The sequence below is a fragment of the Platalea leucorodia genome (genome assembly GCF_965183815.1).
Source record: "Platalea leucorodia genome assembly, chromosome: 12".
In the NCBI taxonomy this organism is placed as follows: Eukaryota; Metazoa; Chordata; class Aves; order Pelecaniformes; family Threskiornithidae; genus Platalea; species Platalea leucorodia.
Window position 1 is genome coordinate 16,399,116 of NC_138834.1, and position 21,062 is coordinate 16,420,177.

General features: G+C 44.3%; 1 protein-coding gene across 1 annotated transcript in view; it reads right to left on the reverse strand.

Annotated features, from left to right (window-relative positions):
* Nucleotides 1-9,294: 9,294 nt before the first annotated feature.
* Nucleotides 9,295-21,062, reverse strand: part of RSPH14 (radial spoke head 14 homolog) — a gene marked incomplete at both ends in the record, with an annotated part of 104,342 nt that continues 92,574 nt past the window's right edge. The window contains 3 exons of the mRNA XM_082324953.1: nucleotides 9,295-9,536; nucleotides 10,461-10,594; nucleotides 11,964-12,189. Of these exons, the coding sequence (XP_082181079.1) occupies nucleotides 9,295-9,536; nucleotides 10,461-10,594; nucleotides 11,964-12,189 (602 nt within the window). The remainder of the gene's footprint in view (nucleotides 9,537-10,460; nucleotides 10,595-11,963; nucleotides 12,190-21,062) is intronic.

Genomic DNA, 21,062 nt, shown 5'->3' on the forward strand with positions numbered 1-21,062 from the left:
CCCGATCGCATTTTGAAATTAGGGAAAACACGTCTCAATGATCTTAATAAGAATTCTGCTTACGATAGATTCTCTCTTTAATGTTAACTTCAAAAGGTCCTCCTCTCTTCATATTTTAACATGTATCTATACTTGAATGTGAAGCTTTTTTATATGAAATACATATATATACATATACATTATATATGCATTATATATATTATATATATTTAAAATATATATGTATGAGTGTGTGTGTATATATATATATTTATTTCTCACCGATCAATTCCCATCTTGGTATGTCAAAGTTAATCTCTACCCACAATTACTAGGACCTCTTTATCCTGGGGTTGGTGTTAATGTATTGCCTCTTCCTATGGACTGTACTACAAAACGATCCATGCACATGGTTAAAAGTCCAAAGCATCAGAACGCTGGGTTTGCGTTTTTCTTTCACGTACATTTGAGGGCTCCGTAGTGCTTTTCTGCAAAGCTATAAATCTTTCTTCTGAAGATTTCATTGAGAAATAGAATTCATGCTGTATGACAGTGTGACTTCACAGTTCATGAAGGAGAACAGTCACAGCTGTGGGATATCAGCTAAAGCAGTCTGATTGTCTCCACTTGATAAGTTTGAGACCAGCTGGAGATACGCGAAAAGATAAACACTTGAAAGCAAAAAGCAATAGATCTTCTTACCATCTAATTCAGCTTCCCGGGGAATCAAGTGTAAAAAGAAGACACCGGTTGCTGCAGTCAAGCTGCACCGCGATTCCTTGTTCCTCTTGCACACGTACCGTGGGATGCTGCGCTGGCTCAGAGCATTCGCTCTTCTACAGCAGGATGCACCGGGCTTGGAGTAAGTGCACCCAAATAGGAAGCCAGCGTAGTCTCTCTGTATCTGCCACACCACACCGGTGCTGACTCCTGCGGCGTTAATCCCGCTCACTTCGTAAGCTCTGACAGTACCTTTGCTTCACTTGGATCTAAGCCAACGTGCTCGGATTCTAGCAGAACTGCTGCTCTTCCGCAGAATCGCTGCTCTCCTGTATAATCCCTGCAGTACACTGAAAGGCTTTGCATAGGCCAGATCAAATCGCTACCACACAAATACCAGTGCAAACCTTTTTCTTACGGTTAATACAGTGATAGAGTATTTTGAAGACCATGGAATTAATTATATTTAATGGACTATGAAGACTTGTATGTATTAAAGTATTTGTATATTTTGAAGTATTTGGTGTCCACAAAATGGTGGGATTTTTATGTAATATGGTGGAAGACAGCGAAACTTAATTTGGTGTCTAGATTTTGGCTCTGAGGAATAGTAATGGGTGACAAACAAACAAGAAAGACTTTAACGAGGATTGCCCAGATCCCTCTTCGTCATGCTTTCTTACAAAAAGAAAAATGTGGTGAAATAATACAGCCGTTTGGATGAAGACAAATAACACAAATGCTTTCCTGGCAGGTTGAGCAGCCTGTAGATGACCTCCTGGTTAATCGGGCGCTGTCACTTCATTTTCCTCCCCAGGATTAAAGAGTTTCGAAAAACCGCCTCTCAGTTTCCCGGGGACGCTCACTGTGCGTCCTCAGCAACCTGCCTTCGTTCGGCTCTGAAAACTGGATGCTGTAGAGGGCAGAGTACCAACGTTTACACGAGGTTTGCTGCTTGGAGTGCTCCTCTCATTTTGTAGAATTTCATAGAAAAATTGCCTGATACTGTGGACAGCTGATAAAACTTTTCATGTTTAGATTAATAGTTAAACGCCACCTCAGGTTGGTAGCTATTGCATTCAAAGGCAGTTTCATGATTTTAAGAAAGAAGCAACTTCTCTTCAGTTCTCAGGGGAACTCTGTCCGTGTTAGAGCTGTTGCTGTGGGGCACTCCGGACAAAACCCAAAAAGTAGCTTACGCTGTCCCATGCTTTAGAAATGGGAACAGTGAGCACATGCCTCTTTCCCACGTTTGACTGTAAATTTGAAATGCTTCTGGTTAATGGAGAGACTCCAGATGTATCTCTGGCTAAGAGCACGATACACGTGCGTGGCATGAGCAGCATAACACAGCTCTGTTTCAGGTGATGCTGAGACATCCCAGCTTACCCTGTCAGGTAAGATAGAGGGTTGCAGCTTATTTTAGTGGACTTTAGTTAAACGCACAGAAATATTTTAAATGAACTGCACAAAATAAAATAAAATCTAAAATCCACCTAGCAGCACTGGAAGCCAATTACAATACTGATATATAAAGAACACACGCTAAACAAATCAGATCTTCCACTTAAGAATTACTACATAATTTTCAGGCCAAGTCCTGAAAAAGGGTAACCACTCTTCATTTATGTTTTCATTTTTCTGTATCAAGTACCTCACAAATGTTAATTATCAATGATCATGAGAACACTCTGTTCTGAAAACTCAGAATTTGGTTTTATTCCTATTTTGTTATTGAAAAAGTTCATGCACTGAAATGCAGCGATCACTGGGGGAGGGAAGGTCTGTGGCTTAATTTGGAATACATCTGCCGAAAGCATGGTTTGGTTTTAACCAAAATGCAGGTCCGTGGTGAATCAGGACATAGCCCAAGGGCGAGTCCTTCAGGTGTAAGTGGTTGTCATGATCAGCGCACCACCAGCAGCTGCGATGGCTAATTGGCTCAACTGCTCTGATCACCTTCTGGGCCGGCAAAGTTGGGAAGGTTCGTACGAAGTAAAAGCTGGCACACAAATGAGGAGTAAGGAGCGATGATAAATACAGGCATCACCAGCGGTGACCGGCGTTTGGGAGAAAAGCTGCAGAGCCTCAGTTCTTGTCTCTGAAGAACACTTGGATTCGTTGGCTGGAAGCATCAAGCTGAAGGAGAGTTTGAAGCTGATGTTCCTGGGGACAGACAGTCATGCTGTGCAGAGAAGGGTTGTTCACATGCTGTGGGGTCACAGCAAAGCTCTTCTGAAGAAGCCTGCTGGGTTTTTTTAATTTATTTAATGATCTTGTGTCCTGCACCTGCGGTGTTACTCTGTGCTAGCAAGAAAGGGAGGGAAGAGAGCAGCAATTGGAGCTTCCCGTCTGTTTAACTTAAACTACAGCATCACAGCTTTAACAACAGAGGGCGATACATCACTGAGAGAGATGAGGAATGCAAAATAACCCGGTTTTACTTGGTGATTCATGGCATGTTTTCATGGAGCGTGTATTGCAGGCCTGTACGGGAGAACTTAAGGGATGGAGTAAAACTGTGCTGGCTCCAATATGTACTAGTCGTTCTGATGAAAGACAGTATAAGCAGCGCCGGTGCCTGAGGTTATTGCCCTTGTTATTAATAAAATAGGTTGGCTTCTTTGTCCCTCCTGAGGAACGCTCCGTCTTGTTGTCACCTACCACGGGAAGCTGCGAACAAGAAGAGCTCCCCTGGAGCCGTTCCCCACCGGGCAGGGCCACCGCCGGAGCCGCTCCCCACTTCTCCTAAGGTACCGGCAAGAACCTCAAGCTGAGGTAAGTGCGAGCTCGTCCTTCCTCTGTGCAGCGTTTTTATTTACAGTATCAGAGCCTATAACTTTAAAACTTAGCTTATATTCGAAGTATCTTAAACCAAATTATTACAATGGTTTTCATTCATTCAAATTGCGTCTTGCTAGAAATAGGTCCTGTGCTTGAGCTTTTCAGCATACGAGTTTTGTCTATAGCCACAGAAAAGACATTCTGCCCTTCTGGTTTAATGTAATTAGCCAAATCTGACTTTCCCAGACTCTTTTATTTTGTCCTTAGACACATCTCTCACTTCTATGCATTTTTAATATGATTCTTATTTATTTAAATAGAAAATGTAGTGGTTAGAAGCAGAAATACTCCCTGCTTTGGAACATGAAGAGAGAGAATCAAAAGCTCTCATCTTCCAGAGCAGGACAGAATGGTTTCCAACTCCTGGACTTCTGAAAGCAAATGGGGCCAGGGAAATGAGTCTGTAGTTGCAAGAACAAAGAGCCAGAATATTCTTAACCTTCTGGAAACTGTTAGAAAAAATGAATATAAACCTTTGTGCATTGAAAATGAGCTCTGCCTGGGTGGGACGCAAGGCTCATACAGCAGGTCTGCTTGGCGTGAACGCAGCTGTCCTGTCTTCTGCAATCGCTGAGAATTGTTAGGCAGCTGATTTGTGAACTTGGTTTGTGTAGAGTGTAACTGAACTAATTCCAGTATTGACCCAGGACCACGTTAATTATATCTGGGCCTTAATCGTTGCTGGCTTCAAGCTAAAAAGACAAATCATTTTCCATTGATGTTAAAAATCTGCCTAAGTGCTAACGTCATCGTAGCATAGAGCGCTGTGGAGCATATAGTGCTAAAAACAAAGACTTGCTGTATACGCCACACTTCTTTTGAAATAATGAGATTAATTACAGTGTATTGAGAGTTCTAGATCCTGACATGTTAATTTAAGTGTTTATAATGTGTATGAAGCAATTCAACAGCATCTTTAGCATTTTTGTGACCAAGTCTGTGGCAGCTTTATTATGGAGCATACTCAACTGAAACCTAAGTCAGTCCAAGGGGAAGCATTCATCAGTTGTGGTTCTTTGATCCAGCTAATTATTTTACTGACACCTAGAGTGCTCATTAATTGCCCAGCCTCACAAATTAGGGACTGCTGTCTCTCATTCCAAAGCTATAGCCAGCCATGGCACTCCCCACAGGCGTTACATTTCAGTACTTTCCCTGGCCCCTAGTCCTTAGCTGCATGTTGGATGAACGTTCAACACCAGGACAACTGCAAAGCCAGCAAGCGCGTCTCTAGGACTAAACCTGCGCCTTGGGTCAGAAAACATCCTAATTTGAGAAAGGAGAGAGTGCCCGTAGAAAGCTATTGGTACTGCAGGGCGCCCGTTTAGCATCGTGTCACGTCAGTGTCTTCGTCTTGTTGGTGCACGACCCAAACTGTTCCTGCCCTTGGACTTGCTAGGACAGGTGACCTTTTCGTTTCATCAGAACATCAGTACTAGAAGAATTTTAGGATGCATTTTTCATTTTGTGCACTGTCTTAAGGGCATCGCTGTACTCGGCAGCTAAGTAATCACTGACGGAAGCCCAAATACTGCTAAGGCCAAAGGATATCTTGGGTTAACTCCAACCTGATTTATAAATCGGTGTTCCTGTAACTTCAGTACATCTTGCTCTCCTTTCTTTCAAGACTTAGTGTACCTCAGAAGAAAAAGAAAATCCTTAATCATAAGGATATTTTTTTAGCTATGAAAACTCATTAAATGATTATTTTCTAAATTATAGAATCAAAGTTAGTTTAACAATGAATAAGAGTCCTGAGAATGCCAAAGCTAAAAATCCAAGATTTTCTACTCAATTCTTTTTACCCTATAATTTCTGTTCCTGCCACTGGGTTGGTTTTTGTCTCTCATCCAAATGTGCTCGGGGTCAACTTGGATGTTTCCTTTTTTCACCATCAGTTTCTCTACTTGTGAAAACTTTTTCAAGGACTTATTCGTGATTGCTTTCATTTCCCAACGGCAATTTCGGAGCTGTAATCTCATCTCCCATCTTATAGCCACTGCTTTAACAGGGAGATTCAGAAATACGCTGAAACATATCCCCAGAATTATTGGACATCTTAGTAACTGTTAACATTGGCGGATGGTCTTGATATCTACATGCTGATTTTGTGCCTTGTTACTAAATCGATGGGTGGCCTATAGTATAAGCCCTATAAAATTGTATTTCCTCCTTTTTTGTTATATCTTCTAATAAAACAGGGTATGTTATTTCCTTCCAAATAACATAAAAAGAAAGCATGTCCACGTTTTCCTGGGGAAAAGAAACACATTGGGACATTTAGTTAGGAGTTTTACCTATTTGGCTGATTTCAGTTACATTTGAGATCTCGTAGGCCTTTCTGAAGAACGTGAAGGGACATTTCAGGTGTTGAACTGTGGCTGAGAAACTCATTTTAGGAAGGAGATTTCGGAATCGGTATATTACTATGGGAGCAATTGTGTGTTACATTTTAATGTACCCTGAAAAATGATTTTGTAGAATAAAAACTTACCTCGTGGCTCAGGTTCCGTATAGTCAAGATGACAAAGGGGATAGTGTGATATTTCCTTGCTGCGTCAGGTAGCTCTGCGTGTTGTTCCTTCTCTCCCACGCGGTGCCGGGGTTTGCTGCGCCGTGCCTGTGCCGTGCGCTCTCCTGCACGGCCTCCTGCAGTGTAACCCAGTGTGAGACACCGAACGCTTGGACACCGAGCTAATACAGCTCTAGAAACACCGCAGATGACAAAACAGCGTGCTGCAATGAATGGGGTTATTTCTGCCTTAGCTCGTGTTCTCTGTGGCGTCCTATGCTTCACACAGGCTGTTTAACGCTGCCCCCGTTGTCATATATTGTGCTGCGCTCCTGCAAACGTTCGGCATCTGCGGTCCTTCCAATAACAGTAAATATAGCTTTATAAGTTAAAAAAAAAATTAATAATGGTTCATGGCTGTTCTGTATGCAGGCTTTGAATTTTGGTGTTTCTATAGGCAGTGCATGGTCAATATAGCGAAGTGGAATTACTGTTGTGATTGAAATATCGTATTGTATGTTGTCAGATGCAATAGTGCCAAAGAATTGCTGAGACAAAAGCTGACATGTGGAAGGGGTACCTCTCGCATCCATATTTCAGAGTTGAGTTAAGGCTTTGTTCCGTTTTTGTGTTGTACGTGTACGTGAGACGAGCATTGACACCACATAGAGCCTTATTGGGAAACAGCCTGTACCCTCTTTAAAGCCATGGTCAGGCAGGTGCCCAGGACGCTGTACTTAAGGTCCAAGTCAGCTAAATTTCATCTAGTCAGAGCAGTTCGGTCTGGATGGTCTTAATTCTACATCTGAACAAGCTCATAATTTTCTGAACTCGAAGTGTGATACCTGAATTACCGGGGAAGGCTGTGACAGAAGTTTGGAACCGAGCTAAAATGATCACTCTTACTGCATTTTCCTGCAGCAGTTTTGTGAGGGCAGGTGAGCCCCCCATCCTCTGTTGCTCCCTAGTCCTTTCCTGAACATTTAGCATGTTATTAAGCTGCCTGGCTCCCTTTTATTGAATTGGATATGCTCTGGCATCAGTACGTATTGAGTACGAGTGCCTTATGTATGTAACGTGTTTAAAAGGCAGAGCTCCTCCAAGATCCTGCCCAGAGGGAAAGAATCCACCTGAGTCCATACTTTTAAATCACATCTTTATAGGAGAGGAAATTCACCCTTTGATTAGGTTATGGAAGAGAAACATTTTAACTTTAATCACTCCTACAGAATAAGTTTATGCTTTGTACCAGGGTAATGCAGTTTGCAGTGTGACAGTGGGTTTCTGCAATGGAAAGCAGCCCTGACAAATGACTCCTTTGTACAGATGATGCAGCTTCTTTGTAGCTACAACTTGGTAACTTCTAGATTAAAAAATACCATGTGAGAGCAAAACCTGAGTGAAAGCCAATGGGACTTCCACTGAAGCTGAGTCAGCTGCGCTATCGCCCCTTTCTGGGTCGCCGAGCATGGCCAGGACTTGTCCTGCCAGCTTGCTTTATTTCTTTGCCCAAGCCTTCTGCTGGTGCCTCTTAAATTACACACTTGCAACTCCAGACAGAGAAGTTTGCAACCTATCTCCAGTGCCCTGCCTTGGCTACATGGGGAGTAAAATGCTCCTCAACTTCCCACCATTCCAACTGCCCATCAGCTCTAACCACAGGAACTACCTTCCTTCAGGCAATTTATGTCTTGTTGGATAGGCTTGCTTCTACGAACAGCTTGAGCTTGCTGGGTTATTCTCCATTCTATGACGTTAAAGTTGCGTTGTTTGTTTTTTTTTTTTTTTTTTTTTAAAACCAAAAACTGTTGAGTTTTTTAAAGACAAAAAGAAGAAACACATTTTTCCAATATAGGGAACATTTTCAGTTCTCTGTTCTGTTTATATCCTCCTCTCTCTGTTTAGGCAGCTGGTACTCATAGAATACTCGAGGTTGGAAGGGACCCCTGGAGACCGTCTTGTCCAACTCCTGTTGGACTACACCACAACGTTAGGATCAGCTTTCCTCTCGCCCCCTCCTTCTCTCTCAAAACCGAGCCACAATGGCAAAGCTCTTCAGTTTTGGCACAGCACTTCCATTTCCATTATGTTTGTTAGTGTTTATACTCAAAGGAGAGATTACAGCTGTACAAAGCTACAAAATACCAAGTACTAGCACAAACACAGAGGCACGTTTGTTCCATACTATAACCAATTTCAGAGAGGGGTCAGAGCCCTCTCCCGTTCAAGGCAGCGGGGGCTGCCCCCAACAGAGCTTTGCCAAGGGCTACCCTAGTAAAGTCTTTGTGACTTCTCTTCCTTTTACCCGAAGCGTAGACAACTGCGCGTGGCAGCCCTGAGCCTTGATCCAAGCGCGCAGAAGGAGAAAGCCTGGCTGTGGAGATCCTCACCAGCTTAAACGCACGGGAGCCATCCCTGCAGCTCAGGCTGAGGGAGAGGCTGCTGACGCACGCAGCAAGAGCGGGGCTGCGCAGTAAAGCAAGGGACGCTCCTGAACGTCTCCTCGAGCGGTCATCAGCTGGGGGTATGGGAGTGTTGCACGGATGAATCGCGTCATGGGGACAGGGTTAGGCTGAGTGCTCTTGGCCCAGGGCAGCGGGGCCCATCTCCCCCACATTCACCGCTGGCAAGTCTTGTCAGCAGCTCCATCTGTTAGACCCGTGCTGATAAGTATTTCGTTATATTTTAGGCTGGGAAAGTCTCATAACTCTCTAGGGGAAGCCCTTCTATGACATTGCCATTGCTTTTTCTGTGATGATGCTGTAAATGGTTCTAATCCCATGCTCAACAAATGTTTGCAGCAAAACTCATGTAAATCCCTGTCATTAGGCCAATTTCTCAGCATAGACAAGGCTGCTGGAGAGGTTAATTCCGAACATTTCTTTATAATATAATTAGTTATTGATTAGTGTTTGATAGGCTGAGATTTAAAAAAAAGAAAGGAGAGAACTTTATGAAGAAAACAAAAAGGATTGGTTCTTGTATCACAGGAAAATCTTGGTAACTCAGGAAATAACTCCTGGTGGAGAAGTCTAGACTTCCTAAGTTTTCTTTTTGCCCATTATTCTGCTTGTGACCTGCAATATAGATACGAAACTGTTGACAAACAACTTTTCAGGAGGAACTGATCCAGAGTAACCAGGGAAGAGAGTTTTGTTTTTGAAGGTCTCATATAATCATGCAACTTTTACAGCCAGACAACAACAGAGGGCAACAGACCTCTAGGGAACATCCCGTCTTCAGAAAGGTTTCCATTTGATGACAGCGATGGCAATTTTGGCCGCTCTTTTCACTGCCTCGCAGGGATCATTCAGGCACTGCTGAAACGTATCTGTGTGGTGTAGGAGCGTCCTGCGGCCCTCTGGCAGCTCAGCCAGCATGGTGAGGGTTTTGATGGCGCTCAGACGGGCTTTGCTGGTTTCCTCAGCAACCAACTTCAGCAAAGGTGGAATGGCTTCAGCACCTAGGGCTGCGAATCTCCCTGGAGAGAAAGAAACTGGCTTTAAAACGTGTTCTTACGTACAACCAACATGCTTTTGAATTGCTGCTTTCTACTCTGAACACCCCGAGGGTGCAGTGTGAAGAGGCAGGACATGCTTTTCTTTTGAAGACCAAAGCCAGCTGCCAGCTGTTTGTTTTGAAGAAAAAAATATCTTTCTTATTTAACTTTATCTGCCTTGCACATTATTATTTAATTTGCAACAAATTATCTAAGAATATATGAGGCACCAAATGGTAGGATAAACTGTTGCGGGGGGTAGATGCCCTTAACGTTCTCCATTCCTTTATTTTTAAAAACACTTCAAACATGAGATCCACTCCTGTGTTTTCTTCGGAAGCTGGGGGACAGTTGCAGAGGAGGACTGGAACACAACTGCTGTTATTAAGAGTCTTTTATGTCTAATTACTCATTCATCACACTGAAAAATTAGCAGTTAGTATTTTCAGTGTCATGTAACTTACTTGGGAGAACTACAGACCTTATTAATATTCATTCCTCTCCCAGCTGTGAGAGGAAAACTGCCTCTAACCACAAAAAGAGTTTTGAGACAGTAGTGCTCCTCTGTTGAGGATGGTGACTGAGAGCAGCTTCAGGTCAGCGGATCTCCGTGCGGCCCGGCCTTGCACGGACAGTGTTCGTGGAGGGAAATGAGGCGGGGACGTCGGCAAAGAACTTCTGGACCCGCTTCAGGTGAATGAGACGGGAAATACACGGTCCCCTCTAGACACTACGGGGCAGCAACAATAGCTGCTCCAGACAGATCTAAAGAAATGTCCCAATCTTATAGTTTCTTGAAGAGCTTTAACGCGATCAGAAACTGAGGACTTGAGGAGCAGGGCAAAAGTTTTGTTACGGAATTGGGTTTCCAGAAAGCATCCTGACAGAACCGCCTCTGTCTCTCACCCTGAGGTGTAATAGTAGCAAACATCAGGGCTCCTGTTGCACTAGCTTGGACCTCAGGATCTGTATCTTCCAACAGGCTCACCAGCACGGGAATAACTTCTTCACATACCACTTTTTTTCCCTCTGGATGAGTCCTGTGCGGAAAAGATGGTTAAGATGGTTAAGTTGCTTTCTTGGCCTGCGGCTGCTAACCGTGCAGCTGCCCGCAGCTCCTGCCCACGCCCGGACCCCCGCAGCCCTCCGTCGTTGCGTGGCAGCGGTGCTGACAGCCCTCGCCTCTGCTCTCCGGAGTCCCAGCGTCCTGGCTGTCAGACCGATGGCAAGCACCGCTACCCAGCCACAGAGAGAGGAAAGGGGATGTCTGGTTGTGCCTGGTGTCTATGAAATCTACTTGCTGATACAATACTGATGATATCATATCAACCTGTGCGTGGGGGCTTGACAAGTTTTTAGGCTATTTTTAGGTGGTGTTTGGATTTTTTTTTTTTTTTTTTTTACTTTCTATGATACACCGGAGGTTGATGGGCAGCAGCGTGTAATAGGATGCAGGGTTAAGGGTGCTGGTGGTGCTAATGGCAATTTAGTTGGAAACCTGGCTGTTGGACCCTATACATGTTTTAAAACCTGCTAAATTAGGAGTCTGCAATTAGTTCTTCTCCCAGGTCAGTTTTCTCTTTCTTTCCAGCCTCTTTAATGCGGGCAATATTTAACGTGGCATGGTTACTGCAGGGACCTAGAAGGGAGCTGCTGCCCCTGCTCCAGGTGCGTTCCCGCTTGCTTTCCATGACTCGCTTCACCTCCACTCTCTTTCTTTTCCTGTGAGGCCTCACTTCGTTGTAGACATTAGGAAGTGTCTTGTGCCAATTGGTATGGAAACGACGTGCTCTGCAGACCTTTTTAAACTAGACATCTGTTGAGTACTTTTATTATATTTTGTGATTGCCAGACAGTGGACTTAAGTTGCTGCTTTCATCATCTAGTGTTTGATATACAAATTTAATATAAAGATTGCTTTTTCTGATCCATCACTGACGTATGTAGCAGCCTGTGCCAGAAAACTATTTCTGTCCTCAATCACATTGAAAGTTTCCCAGGACTTTTAATTTTTTGAGATAGAGCAGTTGTCCAAAAAAATAAGGGAGCTTCTCCCTACCTCCACAGTGGTCAGAATCTTGTTTTCACATCAAGAATTTCCTGCAAGAATTTTTTCTCTGCAGTGCTGCACCAGGAAAAAAAAAATCCTGATTTCACTGCCAATACTGAAGACAAATGGAAGGAGAAGGAATGGCATTTCCTCCTCAGCATCTGCTTTCTTCAGTGATTTATAGCAGCTATGATTTTTAGAAGTTTTCTACCTGTGTGTGCATTCAGGCGGATATTGCTTTACACGTGAAATGTGACAGCTTCAACGTGTGGTGGAACACAACTGTAAACTAGTGGCACTGATTCACTCATTTAATGAGTATTTTCTTGGGCTCAAGCATTATAGACAGGTTTCCTTACCCGATTTCTAACAGGACCTGAGCTGCTTTGCTTCTGATGGCCACTGATGACTGTGTGAGCTTTCCCTTCAGGACAGTAATGGCACCAGCTGCTAGAGCTTCAGAAGCCTCCACACGCAGACAGTTGCAGAGCGTATCTAGGATCAGCTCCTGGATCCCATCCGACTCAGTCTTCAATTTGGATACAAGTAGGGGGACCAAGCCGGCGCGCAGTATGCCAGCAGCCCCTGCAGGAGCAGACAGAGAAGGACCATGGGTGAGGCGTGAGGGCACTTCCTAGTTCTACCTGCACTTTGAATTTCTTAATAGGATCAAAATACATATGGTAACTCATTTCCTTACACAGATGTGGGATTGGGAGATGGACACTACCACACCACTGCTCTGCTCAGAAATGCCACCTTAGCATTGCTTCCTCAGGAAGCTTCCCCACCAGTCCTGTAAAGCCAGCAGCCCAGGTGAAAACCAAAATGGCAATTGCTCTGATGTTCCCAGCTTCCCCCGCTATAATATGTCTCCCCAAATTATTCTGGCTAAGAAAATATAAGAAAAAATATGTATATGTAAAAGTCACCTTATGTCCAGCCTTTCTAGCTGTTCTCAACAGGAAGAGGTGCCAAGAGAGGCCGAGGTGTGAGCCTTTAGAGCGAATACTTTGACTCTCCGCTATGGTTTCTGTGGGGGAAGTCAAGGTTTTGGGAACTGTCAGCTTCCTCATACATTTCTTTGTAGTAACTCTGTCATAGGGAAAACTTAAATTTTGAGCTTTCCAGCAGTCGGTATTCCTGCACTGTCTCCTCAAGGAAACAGCATCAAAGGCAGAAAGAGCGTCATTTGCCCTGCAAGCGATGTCTCTGCTGTGAGCAAGTGCCTGATTTGTACCATTTCTTACACAACACTAAGTCAACACCCAAACAGCAATGCCATGGGAAAGCAGAACGTACTGTCCACGAGTAACTATGTGAAAACAAAATTCTCCAGCTGTCTTGTTGCTAAGAGTGATTCTTCTGTTGCTAGGAGAAATGTGGCTCCTCTCGAAGTGATTCATGTATGGTTAGATAAGGCAGTTCTGTGGAGAAGAGTCATCAAGGTATTTTCAAATGAATCTCCACAGCCAGGGGTAAACGGACAAGGGGGAACGAGATTTTAACGGCCCTTGGTAGTGCACAGGAGAAATCCCTCAACTTGACGGTCGGGTGAAAAACATGATTCTAATCTAGAGGTTATTGGTTGCACATGTTTCTGAGGTTTTGCTGACACTGAATAACTTCGTACGTTACTAACTTATTAGGATCCTCTTTACTAATGCACATGCAAGGAAACACCTAGGGGTGATGTTGTTACAGCTTTTGCTACCTGTGCTACATTTGGAGGTCAGTTGCTCTGAGAATTCAAATAAATAATAAGGAAAAACAGATTCAGACAATTCACTCTTGAACGGTAACGACATTTTAAAAACAAGGATTCCTCCTCTTTCTGGAAAGTGAAAAAATGTTATCTTTGAAGCTGTGGCTCTGTGTATCGCTAGGTGGGGGGTTGGTGTTTTCATAGTAAAAAACCCCTCCACCCTGTATTTATGTCCCCTGGAGGAAGGAAAAGAAGAAAATCCTCACGGATCCGCTCCAGCCCGCTCATACTGTCCCTGCAGAAGGATGCGATAAAGGAGCCCTGGGCTGTTGGTCTGGCAAAGGACGCTGGGAGAGGTCCCCGAGGAGGAGGCCTGGCTTGCGCGGCTGACCCCGGCCCCCAGCATCGACCCCGTCCCCCAGCGCTACCCCCCTCCGCAGGGCTTGCCCGCGGCTGGGCTGGAGGCTGCGGGGGTAGAAGGTCGTGGGCGGGCTGGACCGCGGTACGGCCGCGGCTGGGCGCACTCCCTGCCTTCCGGAGGCCCAGGTGCAGGGAACCCGCTACCAAACTGCTCCATGGAAGGAGCTTAAAGCAGCCTCAGATGACTAGAAATCATATCCAGAATTGGTTCAGCCACACTTCCCAATGGCCTTTTGAAACAGCCTGTGAAAGACAAGACTTCTCAAAGTCAACTTTTGAAACTTCTCCCGAAGTCTTTAATGAAAAGAAACTACAGGGCCTGTGTGCGTGAAACTGGGAGACCCAAACTGCTCACACAGTCACCACGTGCACTTCTACGTTCTGAGGTGCTGTGGAAATCGGTATAAAATCAAAATCTGGGAGGTACGGTTGCAGAGGAAGATCAATGAATTGAGGTGGCGGGCTTATAAGCTGACGCTCCCTGTAGCAAGCACCTAGTTATTGTACAGCTGCTTTCCTGGGTGGTCTGCGATACCTTTGAACGAAAACCACATCTGGACTACTTGACCTTAAAATAATTTCATTCTTTCTAGATAAGATAACACACTGAACGTAAATGTAAATAAGAGTAGCAAGGAACTGAAGTTTAAACTCCACGCTCCTCCAGAGCCTTTGCGTAGCTTCGATTCACGTTGACACCGGTCTTCCCTGGGACAGCGTCGCCCGTAACCGTTTCATCCCAGCATTTCACAGGCGAACACTTGCTCTTGCACAGAGCAGCCGGCGTTCTGGCCTGAGCCCAGCGAAGCCATTGCTTCCTCTCGTTTACCTTTCCCTCTGTCTGTAACAACCATTGCTCCAGCGTTCTGTCTGCCTTGCTCGTGCTGGTGGATGTACTCTTTTCTTTCCCAGGCACGTTTTCATTGCTATTTTTTGCACTTGCTTTCAAATACTTAAAAGCCTTTTTTTAACCCATCATCTTCAATTCCAATTCCCTCTTTTTCAGGACTTCCTTGCTAACTTATTTCAGTTCTCTTGATCGCTTTATCATCGTATTGCCAGTAAGTACTATCAGCATTCAGGTTTCTCTTCTTTGTGTCTGTCTTTCACTTATCTTCTAATAGACTCAACCAGCACATTCAGCGAGGCAGGACTGCTGTCATTGGCCCCTGAGTTTGCTCCTTCCAGTCACCGTTTACTGACTTTCTTCGACTCGGTCATCCCTCACTTGCCGCGTTTGCACTTATGTCTCCTTTGGGTGCCAGCCTTTACCATCGCGCTGCAGTCCTGAGGGCAGAGCATACAACAAAGCCACCTGATGTCTTTCGGTTTCAATAAGCTGGCGAGGTAGCGTACAGTGGTGTCTAGGATAGCTTTTATTTTGGGGAGCCATTCAGTAGTATTTATTCTGTGGCCAGAAATCCCCGTGTAGCAAGTGGGTGCTTATTTTGTACAAACACCTGGGCTGTTTTCATTTTTCTTAAAACATGTTTTATTTTACCAGGCCGGGTCTGTGTACCAAGAGCTTTCTTATCCACTGGTTTTGTCAAGCTGTCCTATCCGAAACGCGATCATGCTACTAAAGGGAGCTTCCCAGATATAAATATAGAAGCAAAGATGAATTGTTTGACCTTGTCAAAAGTCTCAATGTGGTGAAGAGAAAGAGGGTGGAGAGGAAAGGCCATCAACAACAACAAAAAGAGGCTACCTAACACTGAGACTGGAGTTTCCAGGTGGAAATTCGTCATGGTTTTCCCAAGGGAGCCAGAGGGTGAAAGGTCCAGGGAGGTAAAAGGGAAAAGGGAGGAGACAAAATCAGTGGAAAGTTGTTTGGGAGTTACTTGTACGTTAGAGCAGTCTCAGATCCTTGCATCTTACTGAGCAAGCAGCAGGAGGGGAAGGTAAGCTGGTGCTTCTTGTAGTCCTGTACTGACAAACGCGGCGGCATCCTCGGGGTCTTGACTTTTCATTAAAATACTGCGCTTTCAAAGGTGACGTATCTGTTGCGGAGCGTTCTAGAGACCCTGGGCATAGTGAAGTACTGGGGGAAATGTTTTCAAAATGCAAATAGTTGCATTCGCGGCTGCATAGTTAACATCGTTATTGATCTGTTTTTCTGAGAATTTGTTATCTTCCCTTGGGCTGCTTTTTATCTGAGCACTCATCTCTTCCGTCTCATAACCCTCTGGCCATTCTCATCCTCCCTTTCCTGACGCTTTTTTTCACACAGTACCAAAAAGGAGCTGCCATGTATTCTGTTCTCTCAGGATGGCTGCAGGGCATGTAAACAAATTAAATTTTGTAGAAGACAAAGGAGTCATTTATAGTACATAACAGTGGTGTTTTGTTTCGGTTTTCAATTACATAAATCAATTAAATCACATTACAAATCCTTTTCCTTGCAAATGTCGGTTCTCAACACAAAGCCATTTAAATATTTGTTTTAGTCCAGAGCATGTGCCTCATGCGTGGCCACAGTGAGGTACCGTGTAAACATAGTAAAATGATGTGTAAACATAGATTCTATATCATACGAATGTTTTGTTAACACATCAGATGTCTCTTTGCGATGTTCACACAAGTATTTGAAATGCTTAGTAACAGCATTGCTACTTCGGAAGGGGCAGGCAAGGAAAAGCAGAGCAGAGCCGGGCGATGGGAGGGAAGAGCGCTGCCGAGCATCGCGGCGCGGCCAGGCCCAGCGGCTCCGAGACCCCGGCCGGGAGCTCGCGCACTGCGAGCAGCCGAAGGATCCTGACAAGGTTTCCAGGCCTCGCAGCTCTCTTGCTGGCACTGCAATAGCTTAGCACCATTTTAGAGGTAACAAAGCGTTCATTAAACCCATGAGTGCTAGCACGTATCATGTACATTTAAAAATGCGGTGCTTGTATAATGTCTCCTTTCTAAGTGACACGATGACCGCAGAAGATCCTTCCCGGCGCGCCTGCCTTAATAACTCCTTCCTCACTACTGTTTAAATTAAAAAAAAAAATTGTTCTTTAGACTCCCTGAGAAGATTTCTGAGTCACCAGTCACAAGAGCATTGTTTGAGAACCCTGTAGTAGCTAATTTAACGTTAAGAATCAGTATTTTGAGTCTCTGTGCTTCAGGCATTAAGGCTGTGTCAGGGAGTAGATTAAATATAATACTACTGTAAAACCGGGCTGAAATTTCTTTCTGGTAGGTCTGGAGCAGGAGGCAGGCCGCGTCAAACGATAGAAGGCACCTGCCTATCCCCCGCCAGCTTCACCAAGCCTTCGAACTGAGGAGGAAAATTCCGCTGACATCTTTAAAAGTCAGAATATTTTCCTCCTCTTTACAACAATAATTATCCGCCTTTCAGTGATAATTTAACAGGAACCAACAGCAGTGTCCCAGAGGATGCCTGTGCCTAGAGACAAGAGTGTCTCTTATCTTAAAGGACTGAGCGGTGGAAAGTCCCTGTTTACTTGAACCGAAGGGCTACCCGGATGTTAGGAGAACCGAGGCAAACCTGCAGATGTTGGTACCGGACTAGAAATAGTAAACAGCTCTATGTCAGATCTGTGCGTTGGCTAAAGGCAGTTGTCTTATAACAGCCCTAGGGCTTAGCCGGGTACAAAATCCCAGCCTCAGCACTAGTGTCTGTCCTGTCCTCGCTCCAGATACAACAGCTGCAAACTTTGTAAAAGCATTATGGGATCTGCTTTTGAAGCCCCGCAGAATTTTCCCAATACTAAGGATTTTGGGATGTTATCTGAATGAAGGACATAATAGAAATCAAGGTTATAAAAATACTAAAAAGTCAGCAGTACACAGGAGAAGCACACAACGTGGCTGCCTCTGGGGGTCCCTGAAAAATCCAAACTGTTTCCAGCATTAACAAGGAAAGGAAAGATTGGTCTGACAAACGAGAGGTTCCTAAGCCTCAGTAAAGAATGAGGGAGACTCCTGCATAGCTTGTTTTTGTTTTTAGAAACTTTGCCTTAGCGTGTGTGAATTCGCAATTTCAAAGCATCGCTGAAAATAATGAACATAGAAACTACAACTAATATATCTGCATTAGCTTCTCCATTATAATTTAGAAATCCAAGAAACAGATTAACATTTTTTTTTTTAAATTGTCATTTTGGTGGTAAATAAGACTGCCTGTGACCTTCTGCTTGAAAGCAGTGGGTTTAGCCATCTAAATCATTTATGCCCTATGAAAAGAGGAGTAATATCTAAAGAACTTAAAAATTCTGGGCTACAGAACGTCTTTTATCACAGCATCTCTAGAAACCCTGGGGGTGAATCAGAGAGAGTAGCCTTGTGTTTCACATAGAGACGGTTTCCAACCTGAAAAATGAATCTTGGACTCTGATTTTGTACAAGAATTATCTACAGAGGCGGATCAATAATTGGCCAAGACACTCGCCCCGCTTCTGACCGATGTCGGTGCCAGACCCGTTAGTGTGAAATCCCCCAAACCACTATGGTGGAAATAACGAACCGTGCTCTCCGTGGCAGAGCGCACGAGCTACGAACTGCGGATTGCTGGTCCTTCGCACGGCATCAGAACGCAGTCTCCAAAATGAAAGCAACTTTTCCTTCTTTTAATAAAACTGTATTCATACGTTGTCATATACCAGAAAGCAAACAATCAAAATGAAGGTGAAACAGAGGTAACAAAGTAATGCTGGCTTATAAATTTTTTCCTAGCTCTGGTTGAGGATGGTCTGCTTGCCCACTGAAGTGTAAGCATTGGTATATTTGCAGTGGTTTTATTTCGCCCTTCAGAACTCTGGCTGCTTGCACCTCCCATATAATTAATCTTTAAGTTTTCTAAATTTGTAATTCACTTAACATATAGATACACTCATGATCGTCATATATACCTAAGCGTGTGAATGCACGTGCATGCGTATAGCATGCCTTCAACTGATTTTGCGTGCATATTGGTCACAAAACTTAGGAAATTTCTTGGCTTTTATTTCCCGGACAAAGTACCTTTCCTTTATTCAGAGAAAGTTTTTTAAAAATCATAAAAATTAAAGACTGAAAATAACCCAGAGGGTTTTTTTTTGTGTTCTTTCGGATGAAGAAGGAAATGTCATCCTGAAATTTATTAATTTTCTCTACAGGGAAGACTTTGCCAAAATGCAGGAAGGCAGGAAAACAATTTGACATACGTACTACTTGCGCTAAAGTCCTCAGATCAGTTACTGTAGAGAAAATTAAAGCCTTGAGACAGCTACTCCCAAAAAGCTGAGCCGCAGCCACTGAGTTGCTACCCCACTGCAGATTTTCCAGTTCGGAATTTGTCCTTTTTTCCTGCTGGTCGGCCATGGAGAGATGTGGCTGCGAGCGGAGCCTCGAAGGGGCGCGTGCACCCTGCACCGTAACGGGCCCTGCCGACGCTCGGCGGCTGCGCGGGAGCAGGCAGCTCCTCCGAGCTGCGGGCGAGCCTTGGCGCGCGTCGCGCGGCCGCGCTGCCTGGAACGCCTCGCTGGCTGGGGAGGGACCCTGCAGGGCACCGTGGCACTGTTTCACACTAATAAAAACAGCTTTAAACCTTTAAGTCCAACGGCCTCACGAGCCCCTCGTCAGAGAAATGCACAATCGCGAGTTTTCAGTTTTCAGAAGCTCTGCTGAGAGCATAGATTTTAAAAAAGATCTTTTTCCTCTTTTGGGGCAGAAGGCCAAAAAAGTAAAGCAACACGAATAAATTTCAAGAAATGCTTTTGTTAAATATCTTAAATTTCTATACCTGGAAGCTATATCTGTGCACCCGGACTTCTGCATTACAAAATGGCGTTACGCAGCAGGCTGACCGTTACAACTTTTTGGTTATCTTTCGCATTCACCTTTTGCAACTCGTGAATTAACCTTACATGTGCTCAGGTGTAAAAGAGCCATCATTTTTTCAGTTTTGTTCCTTAGGAGAAATATATAATTAAGATGGTGAAAATATTCTCTGAACTCCTATAGTATAACTGAATCACAATCAGAAACAGGTGTATGAAAGAGAAAGTTCCCTAGATAGATTTGATTATACTACTGTCGAACAATAAATAAAAATGAGAGGCTTAAAGAAACAAAATATCTAGAATTAATTACGTGCCAGATCCTGAGGAATTTAACCCTGAAGATTACCACAAACTTGCTTTGAATACGTGAATCATTGCACAGACTGAAAATTGACCAAAGACTGCAGCTGGTGGGAGAAGGCAAGAGGAGGAGCTAAAAGGGAACATTAGTTCAGCCTCATTGTATAAGCACCACTTCTTTACCTTTTCTTCATTGTAGAAGGGTGGGAGATTTATTTTTGTGCCGCTTTAAAAAATGACCCGATAGAAATTTCAAAGAAGAAGAAACTGGAGAAATAGTAGCGTTGACAAATCCACTGCTTGTACTTGCTGATCTGGCACGCTGGCAAAGCTGCGGTACGTTGGTGTTACCCTACGGCTCACCCTGCTTACAGGGTGCCGAGGGGAGCACCATCCAACGGTTAGAACTGACAAAGCCTCGAGGAAACGCAGGATGCAGCATGAGGCGGGCGAAGTCCTTTTCTGCTCCAGGTGCTCTGGCTTGGCGGTTTTGTTTGAAATGAGAGCAGAAGAGCCCCAGGCCCAGGTGGCTGCGCGACACGAGCGGAGCTGTGGGGAAAGGCAGGCCGGTTCTCCGCTTCCCGCTCAGGCCTGCCACTTGGCAGATTCCACGTTTTCCGCGGGAAGCCATGTTCCTAAGGAAAACTGCTTATCCCGCTCAATGACAATTGCATGCTGTTCTGAATGAGGTTCTGCAATAGTGCTTTCCGGTATGCGTCAGTCTCTATTTTATTGCCAGCAGTGAAAAATTCCTAAATCTTAATTGAATACAAGACTGCCAAGGTGCGGGCTGCTTTGAGGATGATTTGGTTTTGAAGTGCCTCCCCAGTAAATGTTGCTTTTGTGTTGAGAGCCTTATGCCTCCCGTGAGCCGTAAATCACCGATGCCGGCCGAAAGGAGTCCATCTCAAATAGGCACATCTTAACAGATCTTCTGATGAGGGATGCATTCCTGAGAGAGGCTTTCCAAGTGAATGAACGAAGGTGTTCTTGCAAAAAGACCTTTTTTATCATTTATTTGGAAAACAAGCAGTGCAGCAGGGCCCACGCCACACCAGGAAAATGAACCTGTTACTTAACCTGGACTAAAATATTAGGTCTGGCTTCGGTAAACATGCCGGATTAAGCATAGGCACTTCAACAGTGCTACTAATGTGCTTATCTTTAAGAACATTACATACTGAGTAGTCAAAACACTGTTAAACAGAAACAGAGAATCATATTTGCAAGAATTATAACAGACGCCAGAAAGTATTTCATCAGCT